The sequence below is a fragment of the Daucus carota genome, chromosome 3, assembly GCF_001625215.2.
Source record: "Daucus carota subsp. sativus chromosome 3, DH1 v3.0, whole genome shotgun sequence".
Taxonomy (NCBI): Eukaryota; Viridiplantae; Streptophyta; class Magnoliopsida; order Apiales; family Apiaceae; genus Daucus; species Daucus carota.
In genome coordinates, this window is record NC_030383.2 from 59,243,564 (window position 1) to 59,268,480 (window position 24,917).

General features: G+C 32.0%; 2 protein-coding genes across 2 annotated transcripts; both read left to right on the forward strand.

Annotated features, from left to right (window-relative positions):
* The first annotated feature begins 6,182 nt into the window (after window positions 1-6,182).
* Window positions 6,183-7,748, forward strand: LOC108211787 (uncharacterized). The gene is made up of 2 exons (XM_017383472.2): window positions 6,183-6,388; window positions 7,093-7,748. The coding sequence occupies exons 1-2, from the start codon at window positions 6,256-6,258 to the stop codon at window positions 7,491-7,493; spliced, it is 534 nt and encodes a 177-aa protein (XP_017238961.1). The 5' UTR covers window positions 6,183-6,255; the 3' UTR covers window positions 7,494-7,748.
* A 13,617-nt stretch (window positions 7,749-21,365) lies between these two features.
* On the forward strand, window positions 21,366-23,312 carry LOC108211806 (NAC domain-containing protein 90). The gene is made up of 3 exons (XM_017383501.2): window positions 21,366-21,600; window positions 21,860-22,161; window positions 22,749-23,312. Exons 1-3 carry the CDS (start codon window positions 21,444-21,446, stop codon window positions 23,016-23,018), a joined length of 729 nt encoding a protein of 242 aa, XP_017238990.1. The 5' UTR covers window positions 21,366-21,443; the 3' UTR covers window positions 23,019-23,312.
* The last annotated feature ends 1,605 nt before the right edge of the window (window positions 23,313-24,917 follow it).

Consider the following 24,917-nt stretch of genomic DNA (forward strand, 5'->3'; position numbering starts at 1 on the left):
ACCGGAAACATGTCCGGTATCTATCAGAGTACATATATGCCATGTAAAGGGAAAACATGTGTTCATGTGGCCAGGGACGAAGCTGGGGCCAGAAAGGGCCATGATCCCCCGAGTTGTCATAATATTATAACATGTATATATAATTTTTTTTAAAATTAAATTATATATATACTTATACAAATATATAAATTTGGCCCCTCCCTAAAAATAATATTTGTCCCTCCATAAAAAACATTTAACCTATAAAATAAAGTTTAATTCTTAGATTTATCATTTATCTTATAAATAGATTAGACCAAATTTTAAAATAAAAATAAATAAAATAAGCATATATACAATTATACTATTATTTAAAAAAAAGAATGTGAAAAGTGGTATTTTTTGCGTAATATTTTTACGTGTTTAGAAACTATAACTTATCATCTTCTTAATAACTAAAATATTTAATTTTTGAGAGATTGTTGAAATGTTGCTTACTCTGGTTTAAAATACAATTTTATTTAATGTGTTTTACCTACTGATTAAAGATTATAACTTAGAATTATTATGATGAGTTCCCTCATCTATACTATACTATTAAAGCCGAAACATTAAAAGTTTGGTCGGTCGGTCGGTACTTGGGCCAAAATACGGGCCTATCTATATAACCAATTATTCTGGGGCTATTTATATAAATAATTATTCTTTTTAATTTGGGTCAAAGTACGGCCTATCTATATAACCAATTAATAATAATTCTTTTAAAACTGAAACATTAAAAGTTGGTAGGTCAGGTCAAAATACGGGCCTATCTATATAACCAATTATTCTGGGTCTATCTATATAACCAATTATTCTTTTTAATTTGGGCCATAGTACGGGCCTATTTATATAACCAGATAATCTTTTTAATTGAAATATATTACTTTTTTTATATTTTTGACTAAAAAACTCAATCTTCTAAAATAACATTGAGAAACATGGTAATTACTTTTCTAACTAAAATATATTATCTTTTTATAAATTTTCCAACTAAAAAATTAATCTTTTACAATTAATACGGACATGGGCGACATATTTATACGTAAAGATGTGTGCCAAAAGTCTCTCATTAAAATATATATGTTCGACCTAATTTTCAATTAGCCATTTGACGGACTTAACTATGAAGAATTTATCCAACTGTTAAGTAAAAATTTTATTAAACCATGTTATTCTATCATAATTTTATTTTTACAATAAAATTAGGTAACTTTAAAATATATATAATAAAATAACAAATATATTAACCGCCTGTGCATTGCACGGGTTATAAGCTAGTTATATATTAATATTGAAAGAGAAATAATTAAGCATCTTAATACCGACACATTATATATTTGGTTTGGTGATTTGAAAGACACAAGATTTAACTATATATTTTTTATTATTGTTGTTGTATTTCTATTATATCAAATTATGCCGTATTGATGGAATTTTTTTTTGCCCCCTTATAAACATGTGCTGGCTTCGTCCCTGCATGTGGCAAAAGGAACCTCTTATAATAACTCAATGATAGGTTTATTGACAGCCCATGCACACAATATATTTCTAGGGTAGCTCCATCTTAATTTCGGACAGCTTTTAAGATATCACGTAGGACCTAAGAAAATTGAAGACTCAGCGATAAACGCTTGGGGTGTATTAGTAGCACATGTTGAGTGGAATATATGAATGGAAAATTTTAACTTATATTTTTAATATATATAGAAGATTTTACAGTCTCATTAAGCATAATTGCGGCGAAACCTAGCTACGATTTCATTCCGTTACGAAATCTATCACCAATTCCGTCAAAATTTTGTTGGAACGGCTGGATTCCGTTGGTAACATTTCGTCGGTAAATCGTTAGGAAAACGTTTTGAGTTTCGTTGTCGAGACTCTTCCCACAAGTCGTCGTTATTCCGTCAGTAGTTAACGATGGATATATTTCCGTTTGTCAAAAAATCAGTTGCAGTACTCGAGAATTCTAATAGTGATAAAATTGACTCATTTTAGAATTTTTCACATCCAACTCTTTTTTTTTCTAACATATATATGTTATTATCATTCTTATATTCTCAAATAGTTTCTTAAATATTTAGTACTAATAAGATCAAGAAATTCCTATATTTTATGTTTATTTTTTAAATACAAAAATTGCTATTATTTATGTTTCTTATACCAAGTTAAGTATTCAAATTTCGTCTAAGATATTAAAATATTGGGTCTACAAGATTTTATACTCATCAAGGTCAAATATAATGATTCCGTTAAAATCTGTATAATTTAAAATTTTAGATGAATTAATTACATAACCAAAACCAGAACTAGATTCCTCTCCTATATTTTAAAGTTATAAGATTTTAGATTGTTTAATTATTGAATGATTTTTTCACCCTAAAAATATAGTTACAACATTACTAATTAATTAGATCTCGTCTTACTAACTTGGAGGCAGCTTTAAATTAGGGTTTTGAGAGTCGACTCCCAAAATTAGCCGTCACTTCTTCATTATTCACCTTCATCCTCTTCATCCACCAAATCCTTTTCGCTCTCCCATCTTCTCCACTATTTACTAATTTTTTTGTTTTTCAATAAAATCGAGTGTTGCTTAAATCTCGAAAATTTCAATCGAGTTTTATTCTTGGATCTGTTTCGGATTTGAGCTTGGGCTTGATTGTTTTCAAAATAAATCAGATCTTTTGAAATCAAAGGTCCGATTGTATTTTCTCATCTCGCTTTTTGGAGTGTGTTGATTTTGTAACCAATTTTTGGGTGATTCTGCGTTGTTATATTTGTGGTTGTCATATCTTTCTGTGTTATCAATGAGAATGATTGGGATGGAGATTTGGGAGATCTGGCTTATCGCATCATTAATACTTTCGGCATGTTTATAGCTGGCTCCCCGCATGTAGATAGCTGGGGTATGCTTGGAACGGTGGCGATCGCAAGTGCTCATCTTTCACAAATTATAGTTGATCATTATTCGAGGACTCTTGTTCCTCATTGCTTAGTTTTTACAACTGAGTTGCCTGAACACCGCAACAATCATGGAATTATTGTGAAGGTCAATTGTTAAGCTACTATTTTCGGCATTGATGTAGGCTGGATTACTCGAGAAGCCTTTGTATGCATTTTCAGTTCAAGAATCCTTCGATTCAATCTGTTAAGTAGTCTGGAAACAATGCGGCTATTTATTTAGCTCGTTTTATTATTTATCAACCTGATTGCATTGTCAGTTGGGGATTTGTCCCGACTAGACTTGTTTTAATTTAATGGAATGAATTTGCATTTTGTAAAAGAAAAAAAAACTTGGAGGCAGCTTTAAATTTTCTCTGAGCTTTGAAAACACATAGTGATATGATGAGTGATCTTGGACCATTTTAGAAAATTTTCCTGTTTGCAGCAGTTACGTTTCTGTATAAATCCAGCTCTAAACATAAACAATTAAACGAAATCCAAGTACATGGTCCTAAATAATCATCAATTTGATTTGACACATGCAAATTGCCTTTATTTATTACATATTAATTCCTCGCCGAAAATGTTATTGCGGACTTGGGATGTTTGTCGTGGCGGTTTTTGTTGCTTATAATTAGATGATAATTATTACAAAATTAATCTTTTCCCAGTGTTAAAATACCACCCCCCGCAATATTCTTTTTTTTTTGAAACAAAGGTGTTAATCTAATAATAAAAGGCCATACGGCATCTACACCAATGATCGAGTCGAACAAACAGTAAATTGCAATCGCCTGTTCTCACAAAGAGACAGTTAAACGATATTTTGAAGAAAATGTATGTACAAATACAAGTACCCGCTCCATGCATTCTCGTTGAATTACTGGTACCCTCTTCATCATGCCCCGATAGAGCTATCGTTTGAGCTATCGACCAGAACTGCGATTTCATAAACACTTTCATCACCAAATCAAACCCCGCTTACAATTAAGAAGCGAAAAACAAAACTCTCACTAGGGAGAGAAAACAACCTTAGATGGAACCACAGAAACAAGAGGAATCCGACTGAAAATCCTCCTACTTGAAATAGAGAAGAAAAACAGCGAAATCTCCGATGGTTCTAGATCTAAGAATCCCTCGAGAATAGATCTGGAGCAGAATCACAAAAACAAGAAAAATCGGACTCCAACTCACCCGCTTGGAAGAGAGACAGCGAAATCTCCGATGGCTCTGGATCTAAGTTTCACGAGAAGAAGTATTATTCAAAACTAAGAATAAACCCTAAACCCTGAACTAACATAATATCAGTCTCTCTATTTCTCCCAAAAAAACCCTAATTCTCTCTAGCTTCTCTCTTGTCGTATATCTGTCACTTCCCTAACGAAAGACGATCAAGGAATGTCATAATATGATCGTATGTACACGTGCACTCTTTTTTTTTTTTGAAACTAACATAGTTATTTTATTAACTCAAACAATCATAAGAAAGAGCCTCCAACAAACACGTAGGAGGAGACGTGAATAAATTGCGGGAATTTACTGTACACGTGCACTCTTAAAAACTGTCCTGGTCAGAAATAAAAATTTATTTTAACAAATTATATATATAATTTTATCTTTTCTAAAATTAACTCTTATATTTTTTAAACAATGAATATTAAACACCCGTAACATTTTAAGTCTTTATATTTAGATAGATAATTATTTAATAGTGATATAAATGATGTGATCCACCATTAACTATTTAATGAATGAACGTAATGTGCGAGAGTTATATAGTGACCGTTTGACATTTATTTTTCAGAAATAATGGTTTGCATTTGGATAAAAATATATATAATTTTACTTTTTTGAATTTTTTTATTTTTTCTATTATATAACGAATATAAAATAGCTCCATAAAATTTATATTAAAAAGTTTATATTATATATATATATATATATATATCTAAAAAATAAGTTCTTAAATTATCAAAAATATACTTTCAAAAAATTGAAAAATAAAGAATTGAGAAAAATATAAAAACAAATTATGAAAAAATGACCAGAACAAGGAGTATATAAATACCCGACGCCCGACGGATATTTTCTGCTATATATTCATAAGGTAAGAGAGCCTAGGAAGATAAAATCAAATTCCAATTACTAAAAAATTTAGCATTTTCAACTTTTTGTATTCCCTAACAGATGACTTTTATTTGCTATAGCTCAGTTTTTAAATCCAGACAAACATGACTACACTGAGTAGGAAAAGGAGGCAAATCTGCCGATTTCATACGGCGATATTTGGTCCTGTCAGAATTGCTAGTCGGTAAGAATTGATAACTCTGTTTTAACTTCTGTTCCAAAAATCGGTGATTAATCACGATTAATCACCGAATTAATCCTTGTTCTGTAATTTACCAAACTGATTAAATATCCGATTAATCACTGATTAATACGATTAATCTCCGATCAATTCAATTAATCCCCGATTAATCCTTGTTCCGTGAGTTCACCGATTAAGTCCAATTCCCGCTTTTTAATTACAACACTAGTTTCAACTATGCAGATCCTGCGGAATTATAGATCTATTCCTCCTCCGGCATGGGCCATGGCCATATATGCATGGACTGTAACTATTAACTATTCTACCTGCCAACCAAAGTAATCAATTTGATACATCCCTCATTCAATCCACAGTTGAAAAATTGGTCATATGTATATACGTGCTTCATTGACGTGATGAACGACATAGACAAAAAATAAATATATTACACTGAAACGGAAAGTTGGCTATTCATAAATTATACTAAATGGATCTTTTGCTATGTGTGCATGACTTACATTGATAACTACTTTTTATTTAAGCGAAAGATTTTGATTGATGAAGATTTTTGTGTATGTTGGATAACCATTATTATTAACAGAAGTGGAATCGATAGAAATCTATCGCGTAACCAAGTAGTAGTTGTTAGTATCTGCCCATGCCCATAGTCACATGTTAGAAAATCAGCCTATAAAATAACTAGTTTCCGCCTTTCCGGTCACTGCAACCAAACTTGTATCAAGCACCAAAGTAACAATTAATGAGTTTGCACATCTGGGTAAAAGAATCTATCACTTCTTTGTACTTGGAAAATCTGTATTCAAATGGATTAGCACAGCTTCTCCTAAACTTCAACTACCAACTCAGGCTCGGGGTCCCTTCATTAACTATGAAATGGCCATCGGCCTACTCCATCTTTTCTCTATTTATAACCAGCATTACAAACTCATGTAGTATACTGAGTCTTGATCCAAGTAACTTCTCCGATGGCTACTAATCAGATAATGATCGCGTTGCTTTTCATTTTTGCGCTCCATTTTAATGTTGGTCTTTCGACGAGCCAGGTTCTCAAGGGCTCGGTGTCTTGTTTGGACTGCCGCAAGGATTATGATCTCTCAGGTAAGGGAGTTCTCCTCTTTATGTAAACTAATCCTCAATGTTAATGCTATTAGGACCGTGCAGAAAGCACATGTTTTGTACAAATAGTGAAATAAACGTGCTTTTAGGTGAGAGTTTATTGGTTCACCATATCTTAATTAATGATCAGAGGAGGGGAAGCTTAATTAGTTAGCTGTCTATATCTTATCTTGTATTATTCCTGTATGGAATAGACTTGCTGTTTTCGTAGAATTTAAATTTTCCTTAAACTCATAGCGGGTAATTAAGAGCCGCTTTATCCTCAGTTGTGCCTAGATCTTGAGTTTGACTCTCGCTTACCCCATCAAGAGTTATTATTAGAACAATACTAAACAATTGCTAAAAAAATTATTTGTATCTATATCAATTGTGTGCACCTAGGACAATTGAATTTGAAACATCAATAGGACATTTGGATCGTGAGTGGAACGAGAATCAAGAGTGAAAATGGAAAAGAATATTCTAGAAGAGTGTAAGGAATGATTTCCCCTCCAAGTGAGATCGGGGTTCCCATTTCATGTCGAAAAATTGCTAATCCAAACACCAACAAAAATCGGTTGGAAGTTCTGATTCCTGTTAATTAGGCTCATTAACGGTGAACCAAACGTCTCCCAAGTAGTCTCGCTCTTTCCAATGAATAATACTACAGCTTAGGGTCGATATTTATATTCCGTGTCTGATTTCAGGCATAAAGATTGCATTGAAGTGCAAGCAAGCAAAGAAGCTGACAACAACATACACAAACACAAATGGATCTTTCGAAACTGCACTTCCATCCGATACTTCAGCATCCACTATTTCATCAAACTGCCTAGCAACTGTCTTGGGTGGTCCAGAGCAGCTCTACACTAAACAAAAAAATATATTCACCACCCTTGTCAAAATTCATGGCTATGAATCCTCTTACACCATCTCCAACCCTCTGAGCTTCTACACATCCTGCCCTCAATCACACGGAAAATGTGGTGCCACAAACTCCGGCACGGTGGAATCATCCAAGACCTTCGAACTGCCTCCTCCGGGAGATTGGGGCTTACCTCCAGCTGCCAATTACATCCCTTTCTTTCCTATTATTGGTATACCTTAGTCATGTTGTTCTGTCAATATACTTAAATATGTAGGCATCTCTGTACTGTATTGAATAATGCAGATACGGACAGTGCATTTATGTTGTGTGATACATTATGTGTTTGTTTCGGAGAGATTAATTGATTATAAGTCATATTCGTCATCTACTAATTATGTGTGTAAGTAGGTGATCAAGTTTGTGTTTAGCATATGTAAAGCAATTGTATTAAATTCATGTTATTCAATACTCTGTATCATCATTATATTTTTATTATTCTGGACGCACCTTCATAACATGCATAGGGTAGCTGATTATATGAGCAATAGATAAAATCATTTGATGAATAAGTATTAAGGATACAGCACGATGATAATATGTATTAATGCTGATAAATGAATATAGAAATCATATCAAAATGTTTATATTGTTATTTATCAAGTTCTAATATGTATATAAACAAATTGTTCGACTCAGCCGTACTAAAAGCCGGAAATCTATCGAATCGATTTTAACAAAATGCTCTGGTATAGTACTCATTAAACAGATTACCGGAAATTTGACCGAGTATTGAAATTTAAATTAAAAATATAATCGAGTCAAATTAATATATGACTTTCGTGACATTTTATATATATATAAGATTTTCTTGTGTAAATATATATATACATTGACGATCATTTTTTATTTTTTTTAGTTTAAGAGTTACTTTTTATCGATTTCAATCTCATTAATAATATGAATATCTACATGTACAAAATCTCCATCAATAAAAAATTTTCTCCGAAACAAAATAATTGTTATAGGTACATGCTAGAAATACTCTATACGCAAAACATGTGGACAAGAAAAAATCATGGACCGTGTTCTTATCAGATGCATCTGGATCTCTCATTCTGCACATAGTTATCTATCTGCATGTATGGGCGTACGTGTCGGAGCAAACTCGATCCTGCGAACCAAATGTGCTGGGACCCTGTCTTGCTCTGCCATTTGACATGGTTTATCTCTTACATTTAATCTGGACCTAGCTAGCACCACAATCATACTTCGCCATGTCGGATAACATTCCTTGCCAGTCCAAAGAACATCAGTTTTGATCTAAATTAGTTCAAGAGTTCGAAAAGTTAATACTTCGAATCAATCCTCAAGGAAGTTAAGAAAGATTATATTACTTAACGAAAGATCATATTTGTGGTCCTCGGAGACCTTGACTTGCATGTTCCCACCAGTTGTGCAAGTGCCAGAGGGCAAAGACTCCTGTTTCTCCAGTTTCACACAGATCTCCCCGCACGACACGCCATTTATCATACTGCTCATATATTTTTATTTTTATCTTTTTTTCTAATAAATATAACGAATTAGATAGCACGATACATAAAACTACCGAGTCCTGGCGAGATTGTTTTATTCAAGCCACAAAAAAGCACCCATATGATGATGCTTTATCAGAAACTCAGGCCTTCTTAAACAAAACCCGGAACTCATAAAAAGCACCCTCATAAAAAACCAGTTGTTCCGGCCCTTAAATTTCTCGATTCTGAACCAGTTACTTATTGTAGTACGGCTAGGGTTTCCCAGAACTCCACCTGTTGAGACGAAAAATTATACAAGGCGCCTACAAAATGAATCAAATGTCAGTATTTCTTGGCTCTTGCCACGTATAAACATCTTGGTATCAACACATATATGTTTCTGAACATTAGCATTAGCGGTTTATATCAACAATTTGAACTCTTACATATATGTGTGCGTGGATTTTTTCGGTGCAATCTTATCTAGTTGAGATATCTTCGGAAGTTTAAATAAACTTGAAAGGCATTTGATTTTATAAATTGATCAGATCGAACTTATTGTTCATCAACAATACCCTTAGCTAAGATGTCACTATATATATAGACGACAAAATTGGATCAAGTAGTTTTAAGGATGTTCGAAGGACATGAACTGATATTCTCAAGTTTTGACACCTTCGAATAGTGAAAATTCTCATAGAATCACGCTTTCGAATACCTTCCTACTCTCGAAGATTTTTTAGGGAGTAAAGGAATAGTTATACGATGAGATATATGCTGCCACTTAAATATTCAAAATCAATCATTATTCATTAATTGATCATTTTTCGCGTGCCATCTGGGTGGGGAAAAAAGGGCACAACAAACTTCAAATGGCAAATGATACAAACGTAAGATCAAAGAAACATTATTAATATATTTACTCTCGAAAGCTGGATAATAATCAATGAACAGATAGAATTTCATAATAGTTTGTTACTCCTGTGAAGGTCGGAAAGACCGATAAAAATTGTAGGATATGTTAGTTTCACAAACTTGAATGTAGTTGTTCCGAGAATGGTTTTCTCTTCCAAGAATTGGGAAGAATATTGCTGCCGTAGACATGAGATATTAAGATTATATTTAACTTGGATAGAATTGGACGAGTGGATAATAAATTGAAAATTTATAATAAAATTTTATAGAAAAAGAAAAAAGTATGAGAAAATAATGATTATATATGAGTGAGTCTAAATTTTTTATGATGAGATTATGGGGAAATATGGTGTTCAATTGGATTGAGCAATCCTTTTAAAACATGTGGATTAGATTTCTATTTCAAAGAATTAGAGGAATGATTGAAAAATGAAAATTATAGACATTTAATTTGTCTTATCACCCCCAAATTAGAATAAAAATTTCATTAAATCCTCTCTATTTCATTCTATCAAGTGAATGCAGCCTAAGAGATTCAACACAATAAAGAAACTATATATGTCTAAATAAGTCATTTTAAAAATATCTTTCATATATACACCTTACTTTGATGTATAATATTGCTATGTTATCGTTATTTTTAATAGGAGTACTGAATAAATATTAAAGTCACCATCGAATACTAGCCGGAGAATAAGATCTTCAAGTATGTTACTTATAATATTATGTAATGACATGCCTGTCAAGAGTCTGAACAAGGCCAATCATGTAAAAATATACCTGAGTCTTAAAACAATTAATGTTTGTTAACCTCTGGTAATTAAAATGTAAACTTTTGAGTTGCATGAAACGAATAAGTACAGCAATAGCAAGAAACTGTCATCCATTTTGAAGAATCATGATCGCCAATCAGCATGGGCGAATTGGAGGAAACTGGGCATTGGACGATCATGAAGCAGCAAGGGCTTAATAATCACCCCCAGAAATTTCTCCGCGATATATCAACGAGTTATTGTACTAGTAATTTAGAAAGTGGAACGGTATCTGTAGAGAAGATTAGAATTATGTTAAATTTAAAATTATATAATATGCATCGATGTGGTTGTGAATCAAATTTTATGTTATCTCCTGCGTTGCTGAAGATTTTTGATCATGGATTAGTCATTCACTGCCGACAGTTCAATTGCGGAAATCTCCATAGTTACTTCTGTACTGACCTGATGAATTAATTTATCTCAGTATAGTTTTAAGATAGTTCACTCTACGTAGAAATGTCATTTTGTTTGATAATACATTGATTCGTAATCACGCAAGAGCCTAAAAGATGGTTTTTTCAGTGGATCATGACCTTATTATAACTTAAATACAGCATGCATGATGTTCTGGAAAGAACTATCATGACTGTTTGCCAGTTGGTGTCTTAGTCATTGAGTGCGTAGAGTCGAAGTAGCAAATTAATGCCACTCGTCATTACAAACTGTAGAAGAGTTGTGACTTTGGACACTAAATGAAAGCACTTGATTTACCTAGTGTCGAATAAGCATGCATGAACTATGCATATCAATTTCCGGTCATTAGAGTACTCTACAAGCAAATTTAGGAGTGTCTGGATCGCGAGTGAGAATTTGAATCGGGAATGGTATGGAAATGGGTACCGAGTGGGAGTCTAAGGAATGCTTTACCCTCGAAGAGGGATTGGGTTCCATTCCATGTAATAAAATTGATGATCTAAACACCAACACATGAATTTTTCGTTAACTGGAGTCTTTAACCAGGAAGCAAACGTCTCATTTTATTGTATCACCCACCAAAATTTTAAGTGATTAATTGATGAGTTTGTAGATACGCGTAAGACTAATCTATCAGTTCATTTGTAAACTTTCAACTACCAAAACTCAGCCTTGGGTCGCTTCATGAACTATGATATTGCTATTCGCCTACTCCATGTTTTCACTATTCATATGTAGATATCCGCAGATGTATTGAGCAGCTAAGTCTTGATAATCCGATGTTTGCCGCGTTTTTCATTTTAGGGCTTGCTACTGGTTCTGATTCTGATTCATCAGATATAGAATTTAATTTCTTCTTTATGATAATGATCCTCAATGTAAATGCAATTAGGACCAGGAGAGCACATGTTCGGTAGAAATAAATTTGCTATTAGGTGAGAATTGTTTGGTTTTTCTTTATTGATCACATGAAGAGAAGCTTAATCAATTAGCTGTCATTATCTTATCATGTATTATTCCTCTTTGCTAATGGAATAGGCTTGTTTCTGTAGAACAACTTATCTTCAAAATGAATCTTTCAAATTTAGTCACGAATAAATGATCATTTGTATCTAGACCACTGGTGTGTTTCCAGGACAATACAAAGCAGCGAGAAATTTGGCTATTGGCCACGAAAAATACAGCTTAATTGGATCCATTGAAAATTCCCTATTTCCGGCAAAAGTTAACTATAAGCTAGCCTAGTTCGTCCGGGTTTCAGCAGGAGCCTATTGTTCCGGGGAGCCCGTTGATATTTACTTTTAATATCTCTAATTCGAGGCATAAAGATTGCATTCAAGCAAAACAAGGATGGATCTTTCGAAAATGCATGCACTTCTAGCAGATATTTCAGCAGTGACGACTGTTCAATCCAACTGCCTAGCTAGTGTCTTGGACTCTTGGGTGGTTTAGAACAGCTACCACATCGAACCCTCTGAGCTTCTACACATCATTATTTGATAATGAAATATATCTGTACATCAATTTATTGCTACCAATATAATAGAAATATTGCATTCTTATATCGGGACTTCTAAGATAATTAATTATCGAGACTTAAAATCTATATATACATGCATGTGTGGACAAGAAAACACTCACGGGCCTTGTTTCTAGTGGATGCATTTATTCGTACATATGTGTTCGTATGGGGGAATCCAGTGTGCTGGGTCCGTCGCAGCCACTTGACATGGTTTGTTAGCAATATACTCCCTCCGTCTAATGAATTCTTTACATTTCTTTACATTAAGATTGGGGACGCAAATTAAAAAAAATATATAAAGTAACAAGAAAGAAAAAAGAAAGTGAAGAAAATAATCGGACTCATTTATATTTAATGATTAGATTTGAAATAAGGTAGTTGGTGATATTCGGTTTTATATTATAAAATTTTATTATTTTCGGAAAATTGTGTAATTTAAAAGAAATGAATGGGATGTTAAAAAAAAACCGTAAAAAATTCGGTGAGACGGAGAGAGTTCATATTTTTATTTAATTTTAGCCTATTCTTTACTTTTAAAAGGTTTTAAATATATTCTATGATTTTGGTAGACATGCAGAAACAATATTCTCGCCATCTCTCCGAGAATTTTTTTTAAAAAGTTTATCAGGTGAGAGAGGGTTCTGATCTTATAATAAAATTTCGATATAATTATAGGGAATTTATAAAAACTACCGATTTTTCAAAGTTTTTTTGTAATTTTATTATTTTTTTCAAAATATTTGTAAAAATACTACTCCCTCCGTCCCACCAGGTTCTTTACGGTTACCTCTTTTGGACGTCCCATCCATTTCTTTACATTACAAAACTTTCCCAAAATAGTTAATGGGTCCCACCACTTTATCACTTTTCCTTCCTTTTCACACTACTTTTACTCCACTATCTCTCTTTTATATATTAAAAATCGATGGGTCCCACCACTTCACCCACTTTTCTTCCTCTTTTTCACTACTTTATACATATTTCTTAACCTCCGTGCCCAAACCCAATGTAAACAATTGGGTGGGACGGAGGGAGTAACTTTTTAGAAAATATTTGTAAAAATACGACTTGCAATTCTATGCGATCGGATGCAATTTCAGTTAATTGACTCCGTAGAGGTTGCAAGTATGGTTGCATATTGTTGCAACGGGTTGCATACAGTACTACTTTTGCAATATTTTCAAAAATATGATACTTTTACAAAATATTTGAAAAGATGTAGTATTTTAACAAAAAATGTGTTTGACTTGGATATTTCTGAGAAAACCCCTATATAATATTCTATTAAAATTAACTAATTTTGACATAAATTTTCCTTCAACATTAAGCAAGTTCTTTCTCGTGCAAAGATCATCAATGAATCAAATAAAAAAGTTTACATAAAGATGACTACATTATACACAGGGGCGGATCTAGCGCACAATTGTTAGGGGGGCACGAAGCAGATTTTCGAAAAACACCAGTATATTTTTAAACTTTTTGGGGGCACTTTTATAATTTTGCAAAATTTAGAATGGTGAAAAAATGTAAAAAAAAAAAATTTAGAGAGGACATGTGTCCCGCGTGCCTTTTCCTAGATCCGCCCCCGATTATACATACGCCTGACGGTATATTACATGCAACTGACGGAGACATATGACGAAGTCCAAATTATAATGTGAGTTCCCCACTGTTTACCCCGTCTATTTGTCTTTCTCGCGGTCTTTGAGACCTTGACTTCCATGTTCCCACCCGCCCAGTTGTTATTTGTTTAGCACCGATGACTACTGTTTCTCTCGTCTCGTTCATACCTCTCCACATAACACGTCATTTCCATAGCTCTTAGATCGACCATAGGACCATCGATTTTTGACAACAAAGTTTCCCTACTTTTTATTTTGAAAAATAAAAATATTGGTTCACATAAGAAGTTGTTTTATAAATTTAAAGATATTTCAAAAAAATTCAGTATTTGACTCTGTACTTCCAAATAATTTTCAAAAGAAATATATAATTTAGAAAATAATTTTTAAAAAGCCAGAAAGAAAAATACGAACGTCAATTGTTTACGATTATTGTTAATTCAGAGAACTGTGAGATTGTGGTAGGATAAATTTTTATCTAAATACCAAGTTTTTAGTTTTACACAATAGCATTTCTCAAAATAAATGTTTTAATTTCTTAGATAGTTTTTCGATTAATAATACACTAGCTTAATTGCAATATCGGAGATGGATGAATTTTTAAATATTAATTCTTATTGTAATATATTTTTTATTTACAATTACTAATGTTCTCAATAGTAAATTTTAATAATTTTAATATAATTAATTACTTTTAATCTTAACAGGATTCATGAGTTATCATATAATTATAATTCTTTGTTTTGAAAGAGATTTAATGTTTAAATAAACTCAATATAATAAAATGTGATCTTTTAAATTTGTGTCTTGGACTCTTGGTTAATATTTTAATAACAAATAATAAAAATATTTTATTTCAAAACATATACTATCTATTATTATTTGACCATTTCCATTGTAAATAAAAAGTCATACACGTCCACCATTAATGTAATAATCACTCGCTCATGCATATACCGTTGATTATACTGGCATTAGTTCATAACATGAGATAAATTACTAATTTACGTCTAATCTATAAGACTAAATATAGTTGTGAGTGATCTTGTTGAATTCGTATTCACGAGTACTTTAATACAATGAAGTTTTTATATTTAATACCAATATGAAATTAAAAATATTAATGATCAAAATTGTGTATTGGCAAACGCGCCGAAGAGAAACAGGAAAAGTAATAAGAGACGGAGGAAGTATATGAATGTATTACAAGTGATTCCAATAAGTAAAAGTATGACTTCGTAAAAAATGGAGAAACAACGTAAGACTTTCTCCACAGTCAACACTCGTGTGGTACGGCTGTCGTATATGCACAAATTTCCACTTTGTAGCATTAGTTTCTTCCGGTGATAATGATATCAGTAACATGATATTTTTCCTATTTTAAAATAATAATTGGTTAAATTTTTTAAATATATTTTAGAATCAAGAAAAATGTATTTTATATAGTATTTTTTTTTCTAAATAAAAATATCGGTTTTAAATTAATGTGAAAGAAGTATGTTTTTCTATCACTCATGTGAAAAGTCAAAACAACCATAATTTTGTAATAAAAAGGTTTGATTAATATTTTCAAAAAAAAAGGTTTGATTAACATGAATACAATTTATTTTATTATAACTATATTCTGTTTATTTTTGAAATAACACTCGTCTGTTTATTGTTAAACGTTTTGAGTCTAAGAATATAGGTATCTACATTTAAGATTCGAATGCTCACACTAAAAAAAATTAAAGTCAATTGAATCACCTATTTTTCTCTAAACTTGGGTATCTTAACAAAAACACAAACCCTTCATTTAGTAAATCTTTTCAAAATTATATAAATTGAACATATAAAGTCATCTAATCATCAATAAAAATGATCCTCTGCATTTAGACCAAATTCATCAATTAAAATCCATCAAACTCATTAAATTTAATGTATAATGTGTGCACATGGGCACAAACCGAATTAAAGGCACGAGGCGGCTGTTTGATAGAGTGTTCAATTTCATTAGCAAAAAATTAGGTGAATTTATGGGTAGTCCAGAATTATGGAATTGATTATCGAAAATGAGGTTTTGTTTGCATGCATATATGTTTGTTAAATCATAAATGTTGTGAAAACTTTTTCTAAGCTTACCTCTTCTTGTCCGCGTAAAAGCTCTTGTGTGATGCATGAATAATTAGGTTTGTCTAGCTGTCATGGACGTCGATCACATGTACTCCCTCAGTCCCGTGGGATTGTTAACGTACACTGTTTGCACGCATTTTGAGGTTCTTATAAAATATAGCAATATAATATTTTTTAAATTTATTTTTTTTCTGAATAAAAGTTTAGACATCAAACTTTTATTCAGAAATTTTTTTATAAAAAAAAACATCATGGAACTATATTTTATTGAGGCCTTAAAAAGCGTGCCAAAAAGTGATGTTAACAATCCAATGGGTATTTTATTGAGGCCTTAAAAAGCGTGCCAAAAAGTGATGTTAACAATCCAATGGGACGGAGGGAGTATAAATATGCGGGTCCTTTAATCCGTGTTTAGTCATGTACGTAGCTTTACATGCGTCATGATCACCGTGACTTCCCTTGACCTAGTTTTGTTAATGGCCAAAGACCAAGTGACCCACGTAGGGCTGTAATTCGAGTCGGGCGGCTCGCGAGCTCGCCCGGCTCGAACTCGTTTAAGTGGGCTCGGCTCGACTCGTTAAACGAGCCGAGTTCGGGTAAAGGTTTCGGCTCGTTTAATTAAACGAGCAGGCTCGACTCGACTCGTGAAATTAAACGAGCCGAGTTCGGGTAGAGGTTTGGGTTCGATTAAGTGTAAAATTATACGAGCTGGCTCGCTCGGCTCGTTAAAACCGGCTCGTTTAGCTAAACGAGCCGGCTCGACTCGACTCGTGAAATTAACCGAGTCGAGTTCGGGCAAAGATTTAGGCTCGATTAGTTAATCGAGCCGGCTCGGCTCGGCTCGATTAAAGTTGGATCGAATTAGGCTCGGCTCGAAACTCGCCCGGCTCGGCTCGAATTACAGCCCTAGACCCACGGTAACATATACGTACCACCAAAGAATCGTATACAGTTTAATTTTTGAGACATCCTACTAATTGTATACATTTCAAAAATAGTAAACTTTTATAAATTAAAATATCTTTACACCAATTACTTTCTTCTACTATCTCTCTTTTATAATAATAAAAACACTATTACAATTTACACCTACTACTTTCCTCCCCTATCTCAAATCTATTATTATTAAAAATAAATGGGTCTCACCACTATGCCCACTTTTCATTTAACTTTACGCATTTTTACACAATTTCTTAATCTTCGTATCCCAACTATTTGTATACAAATGGCTGGGACGGAGGGAGTACCTAAAATGGATGTTATTTCTGAACATTTATAGGAATTTTATTTATGTGAAGCACAATAATTTAAGCAATATTTATGTATATTCTCTTATAACTTAATGTTCACGGCAAAAATTATAATTTTTGTTATAATATGTGAATTGATAAAAATAATTGTTATTTATTAAAAAAAATATCGTAAAACATATCTAGCTAGGAATCCTTTGGTTCAGGTATTCTGGTACATGTTTTGTTCCCTTAGATTAAAACATAAAATTTGAAATTTATATTGTAAATTCCAAATGCATGCGTGATACCCAACGGAATGGGTATGACAAAGGGATATGGGAATCCAATTTATTACTAATATTTTATCTTTATTAAGTAATTAGATATAAATATTCGATAAAATTATATGAAACATATAATATAATATTAATTTACTCACGAGACTTGTACAGCTTCCAAAAGAAGAAACTTTAATTACACCGAAGACTTGTACATATTTCCAAGAAGATAGTATTTACTGACAGTTGCGGATCTGACTATAAAATTAAGGGGATCAAATTTTTTGTGAAAAAAATTAAGAGGGGTCACAAAAAAAATTATGGGGGTTAATTTCAATTTTACAACCTAAAAATATGTATAATATTAAGAAAAAAAATTTAAAGGGGTCAGTTGCCTCCCTCTACTAAGATCCGCCTCTGAGCTCACCTAATAAAATCAGTAATAATCACTAAATAACATCAAGATTAATTTACAATATATTTTCAACAAAATTTGTTAAAATAAGTAATTTTCGTAACATGTCAATTCACGGTGATTGTGCATTAGTCAATTAAATTTACAAGTTTAAGTGATATTTTTGTTTAGAATTTATTTTTTCGAGATTTTTGGTGATCTTAGAGCTATTTTAATTATGATAAATAGATTAGTGTATTTTAATATCATGCGTGATTGTGATTTGAATTCAGAATTTTGATCCGATTTCTTATTAAAATTTGAAATGAAATTAATCTCAAATTATCATAGCTATATCAACGGTAGAAAATATAAAAAAAAAAAGTAATAAAAATTCTATATACTTGAAGGATTATTGATCAATGGTCTTGGTCCTGACAATCATTTGTCAGAGACAGTTTATCTTGGGCGTCGATTTATATTTTAAGGGTTCAGATTTAAACTTTTTTTTTTAACTACATGCTATAATTTTGCATGGATCAGAACTTTTCCTTTCTGCTATAATTTTGTACGGATTGGAACTTTTCCTTTCCGCAGAAAATTATAGCAGATTATTAAAAAAAATATTCAATTCAAACCTTAAAATACAGATCTGATGATAATGAAACTATGTGTTAGATGATAATGAAACTGTGTGTTAGTCTGTTAGATTGGCTTCCGTGACAAACTGTTGTTACGGAACCAAAACCCATGATCAATTATGTAGTTTTATAACCTTCGTGTACTCTTTCATGCCTCATTTAACATTTGATGGTAACTACATATTTCCACTTTTGGAAATATTTAAAGCAAAAAGCTAGTATTAATTTATTGTTTCCCCCTCCCTCACCCAGGAATAGGGATGGCAACGGGTCGGATCGGGTCGGGTTTCTTGAGATCCATTATATTTCGGTTCGGGTCGGGTTCGATTCCGGGTCCGGAAAATGAAGATCCAGATCCGATCTGTCGGGTTTTTTCGGGTTTCGGTTCGGGTTCGGGTCTAATTCGGGTATTTAGAAAAATAAAACTAAATAAAAATTAAAAATTATATATCTATAAAAAAATGTGATTATGGATTTTTTTTAAACTTTAGAATTATAAAAAAGGGAATTACAGGCTTCATATAGTACAATAAACACGTGAAACATGTTAACTCAATTGTATACAATCATTCAACTTATCATTTATATTTTTTTATTTTTATTGTATTTAGATTTTTTAATGCACAATTTGAGAAAAATAAAATATTGATGAAGCGAATATAAATTCTGTATTACAAATATAAAATTAAGTAAAATGTTAATATTCATACCCAATAATTCATAATATTTCAATATATAAACTTTACATTTAACATATATGTATCTATGTGTGTGTGTGTGTGTGTCTAGAGTTAAGTTCTATGGAGTAAAAAAAAAATTGGAGTATTGGAGTACAAAGTTTGATAAAATGTAATCTAGTCATCTAAATTTCAATTTTTTTTGTCCAATAATATTTGTAAATATTTGACATCCTGCACATTATGTTCTGCAACATAAACATCGTGATCAAATGGTAGAATAATTACTTTTATAAATCATAGGACTCTATGTTCTGCAATATAACTAATAATCAGAACAATAATCTTAATACTTGTTAAAGTTGAAAGATATTAATGATTAATTGACAATTATGTGCAAGACAACTTATAAATGATAGATTATATCAAAATTTGGATAATCAAAGATATTATATAAGATCAAACTAAAAAATTATGATTTGTACTCCAATACTCCAATGTTTTTATGTACTCCATAGAACTTAATACTATATATATATATATATATATATATATATATATATAATATTTTGTATCGGGTTTTTATCGGGTTTCGGGTTCGGATCGGGTTTAAATCGGGCTTCGGGTTTCAGGTCGGGTCTCAGTTCGGAATACCTGAGATCCAGATCCAGATCCAAACTTTTTCGGGTACAAAAATAAGATCCAGATCCGGATCCAAATCCAAAAAAATCGGGTTCGGGTAGACCCAATCGGGTCGGAACGGGTCGGGTATCCATCGGATCGGGTAAAACTGCCATCCCTACCCAGGAACATAGATGCCTTTTTCGTGCCATGCTCCAGATTCTGTGTAGAGTTTAAAATTCTCGTACTGTTTTCATTTTATATATTTTTTGATTTTTTAAAATTGAGGTCACATAGAATCAAATATCTCGTGCTACGTGAGCTCGTGGGTTTCACCGGTGCGCACCCGAAAAATAGCGACTGCGAGTTACTACATAAAAAAATAGAACCAATCGTATTTTATAAATTACAATTTAATTGGATGAAATATAAAATATGGAATAAGTTAGATATGATGAGAATTCAGAAAATTTACAAAGTCTACGTTTAACTAGAGTTTTGGAGTCCCGTTTATGAAAATAGACCACAGTTCATTTTTCAAATAGATAAAAAATAATTTAATGATTCTAATTTTAATTTCTTTTCTAATATTTCAATACATTCGAAAATTCAAAATGAAGTTAATTATTTTTATAAATTACAGGATATTAATTACATTTACTAATAATAATCATAACAATTGTTGAAGCCGAAGAATATTACTCATTAACTGAGATTAATGTCTAAAGTTACATGATAAATTATATATATTTCAATAATCATTTATATAAATTTATAATTAAGTTACAAAATTATGACTTATACTTCAAAATCGGCTACCCTCCATAAACTTAACTTTTAGATATAATTTTATATAATGAGTCTATGAGATGGTATCGGGTCTGTTTGGGAAACAAAATTAAGGATTTACCAAGAGCTTATAAATCTTTTACAAAAATTGTATCTTTTTATAACTTTTTTGAATATAAATGTTAAAAAAAATTATTACATATTTATAATATGACGAAAAAAGTAAAGACTTATTTTAAAAGAAAACAATATATTATATTAGTTTTTCAACAAAAAATATTTATTTAATTTTTTTAAAAAAAAATATTTATTTTTGAAAAATAAAATTTAACTATGGTATACCATTCCTCGGCAGATGCTTAAAGCAGCGGTGCTACAAATCTGCATGATAAAGTGCAAAAGAAAAAAATTTGACCATTTCAAGATTATGCAAATTTTCCATACCCCATCTAAGCCCGCGTCTATGTGGAAGATTTTCACAATCCCCCATTATTTTTCTTCACTCACTCGGTTGGTAACATCATTATCTACAACACTGAGTCCTGTCTATATATATAACAACAAAGATAAACATATGTGAGTACCATACAACCTTTACAGCTACCCATTTGAATATTCTCCAGCTCTAAACAAAAGAGGTTTTGATGGCAACTTTTCAACCGGGTTTTCGCTTCTATCCAACAGAAGAAGAACTTGTTTCGTTCTATCTCAGCCACAGGCTACAAGGCCACAACCAAACTGATCTTGATAGAGTTATCCCTGTCGTCGACATTTACGATCTCGAACCATCGCAGCTACCAAGTAAGTGGTGCAGATTGTTGAAATATAGCATAACATCTATATTTTTCTAACAAACTAACAGATATTAGTTGAATAATGTTTGTTGTAGCGTAAGATCATGTTGTTTTGGTTTTATCTGATCATCTTAAGATTTAGATGAGTTACGTTACTTAACATGGTAACAGAGTCGAAACTCAATTATATGATTGAGAAGAGTGTTTTTATTCAGGGCATAAGATCATGTTTTGCATTTTATTGAAGTTTTTGTGAACTGTTTTAGACTATTCGGGAGAGTTGTGCAGAGAGGACAAGGAACAATGGTTCTTTTTCGTGCCAATGCACGAGAGAGAGGCTCGGGGAGGGAGGACTAATCGAACCACAGCTTCCGGATACTGGAAAGCGACGGGGTCACCTAGTTATGTTTATTCTTCGCAAAACAAGGTGATCGGAGTGAAGAAAACTATGGTTTATTACAGAGGGAAAGCTCCGTTAGGTCGAAAAACCAGGTGGAAGATGAACGAATATAAAGCCATTGAAGAACAAGTCATCGCCGGAGCCTCTACTAGTTGTGCTGCTCCAAGGGTAATTAAATTCTTCCACTTTGTTTTACTATTAATCTTCTAGCGCTTTCCGTACAGAAATAAGTCTTAATCCTAATCTAGTAAAAACCCAGACATCCAGAAATTAGTCTGTATTTTTTGGAACTTGCAATTTTAATATTCAGATTACATATATATTTGGTACATAAATGCAGAAAATACTAACATCCAATAATAATTTGATCATGGGTTAGACCTTTCATTTTTGTTTATCATTGATGAATCTTGATCCAGTGATATTTCTGTTTCTCTATTTACGGGATGTCGAGAGTTCGAAACTTATCTGAGTTTAAAACTTGTTGTGGCAAAAGAGAGCTTTCATAATCAGACATCAAAACCCTACTTAGATATCTGACAGTACTAGACAATTCACGACAAGGAACATGCATGATTCGAAAGTAATTTCTTCGATAGTAACTTATGATGCTGCTGCGCAAATACTCCTTGTAGCCTAAATCACGCGTCACTCAGTCCTTCATGCTTTTTTTCACTAAATACTTATGTTGTTCACTTGAAGCTAATTAAGTACTTAAATCATCTAAATAGAAATGCCCTTTTCTTTGCATGCAGTTGCGGCATGAGATGAGCGTATGCCGAGTCTATGTGATATCCGGCACATTTCGAGCATTCGATCGACGACCACTGGGAACAGCGATCATGGAGCCAGTAGATGAGCCGCAAGATGGCCAAGAAAATATAGTTACGAGAACAAGCTCATCTGCCGAATATATCTACAGAGAAACAGATATTGGCAATACAATGATCATAGACAATGCAGGCGTTTCTTGTTCCGAACCGATGATCATACATCATGCTGCGCCATTTTCCGGGGAGGATTAACAGTTTAATTGATCGTTACGCTAACTATAGTGATAATAATTCAAACATATCCGGTATATCCCGTTTCTAGTAAATTCGATCTTAGTGGGAGATTGTCTAACCGGCCTGGCCTAAAATTTCCTGTTCAGAGTATCTATTCGAAAGTAGATTACTTTGATGCTAAAATAATTTAAAAGTTGTTACGTGCGTTCTTTCTTCTTTGGTCTATAAAATATAGTAGCTATTTAATTTTGTCCTGGTCGGTAGACTTGTGTAATATTTCTTACTTTATGCGAATTCTTTTGTGATTTTTTATTTTTTTTTTCCACAATTCTATTGTGATTTTATATGCGGGAGAATCTGTTCCTAGTACATAAGAAAGAACTGGGAAAAGTTCCGTTCCACTGACTTTGAATAACCTTAATATGTCGGTATTTCTTTTGCGAAAAGTGATACCGCAAAGTAACATTACTTTTTGAATCGCGAAAGGACAGATGATGGATGAAATTGAAAATGACTACCTGCAGTATAAAAAAAAAAATCAATATAGGCTCCAAAAAAACCTTAAAAGTCATGTGCTCAACAATTCTTAACATATATTTGAAATTAAATAATTAAATGGAAAAAGTTTGACATGAGCATTTTTTTGACTAATATGATTTATAATCTTATAACTAAATATTATTCCCATAAATTTTCCAAAAACGCCGGAGTCTAAATATAAGACCGGAGAAAACAAAAGATAAATCCTTAATCTCTTGAACTATCCAATCATACTCTTATTCATATTCTTTTTATTTCCTAATTATTTTTAGAAGATTTAAGAGTGTATTTTGTTGATGTAGATATTTCTGATTGATTACATTGATTGAGTACTTTTAAAAAATTCAAGAGTATATTTTGTTGATTCAGATATTTCAGATTAATTTAATTGATTTATATTAGCGAATTCGCAACTTATACGTCTAAGTGCAAGCATCGTTATACCTGGTATTTAAATTCATCTCATGGATATTGGATATTATTAAGCTGGTAAATACCACATATTGTTCTTTTAGTTCAAATCAAAATACGCATTGTTTCAAGAAAGGGAAAATAATTATTCTCAGATATTTAACTATAACACAAGTACAACCAAATTCAATTACACATTTAATTTCATCTCTGATCTCAACGATTAACTTTCGTACATCAATTCTTATCATCTAATTGCTACTCTAAGACTAGAAAGTATGCATAATGATTTTACTTTTTCTATTATAAGGACTCCCTTTTTCCTACGAGAGAAATATGACAATAAATGTAATAAAATCTAATAAATGCAAAAATAACTTAGAATATGAGGAGAAATATGATCATAAAAATAACATATCAATTTATATGTAGAAGATGGCAAGAAAAAATTTCAGTACAAAGAGATATTCTCTTTATTTTTTTATGTTTTAAATTTAGCACACAATCTTAAATATTTAGACAACATAAGAAAGTCTTGGTTATATATTATATATAGAAAATAATAATTTTAAAATAATGATATTATCTATTCATATATGTTAAAAGTCAAACCGTCAAATATAAAATAAAATATATGATTTGTTAATCGGCTGTATTGAACTCTTGACAGGGTTTTTGATTGTCCGAGTCTCCCCTTCTGCGTTAAAAATAAATCATAAAATCATGCAAATAATAAACAATTTCATACTGTACTCGTAGTTAAGTTTCCAGTTCCACAGGTCAACTAGTAAACAAAAACAATAATAATTCGAAGCTCACACGTATATAATTTGTTAATGGGCTGTATTGAACTCTTGATATACCGTTGGCCGTTTAGAAATATTGAAGTGGGTTCATGTGTCCAGGTCCAGTCCGGAGTTTTCGGAGTCCTGTCTCTTAATTCTTTTTTTTTTTTTTAAATCCTTA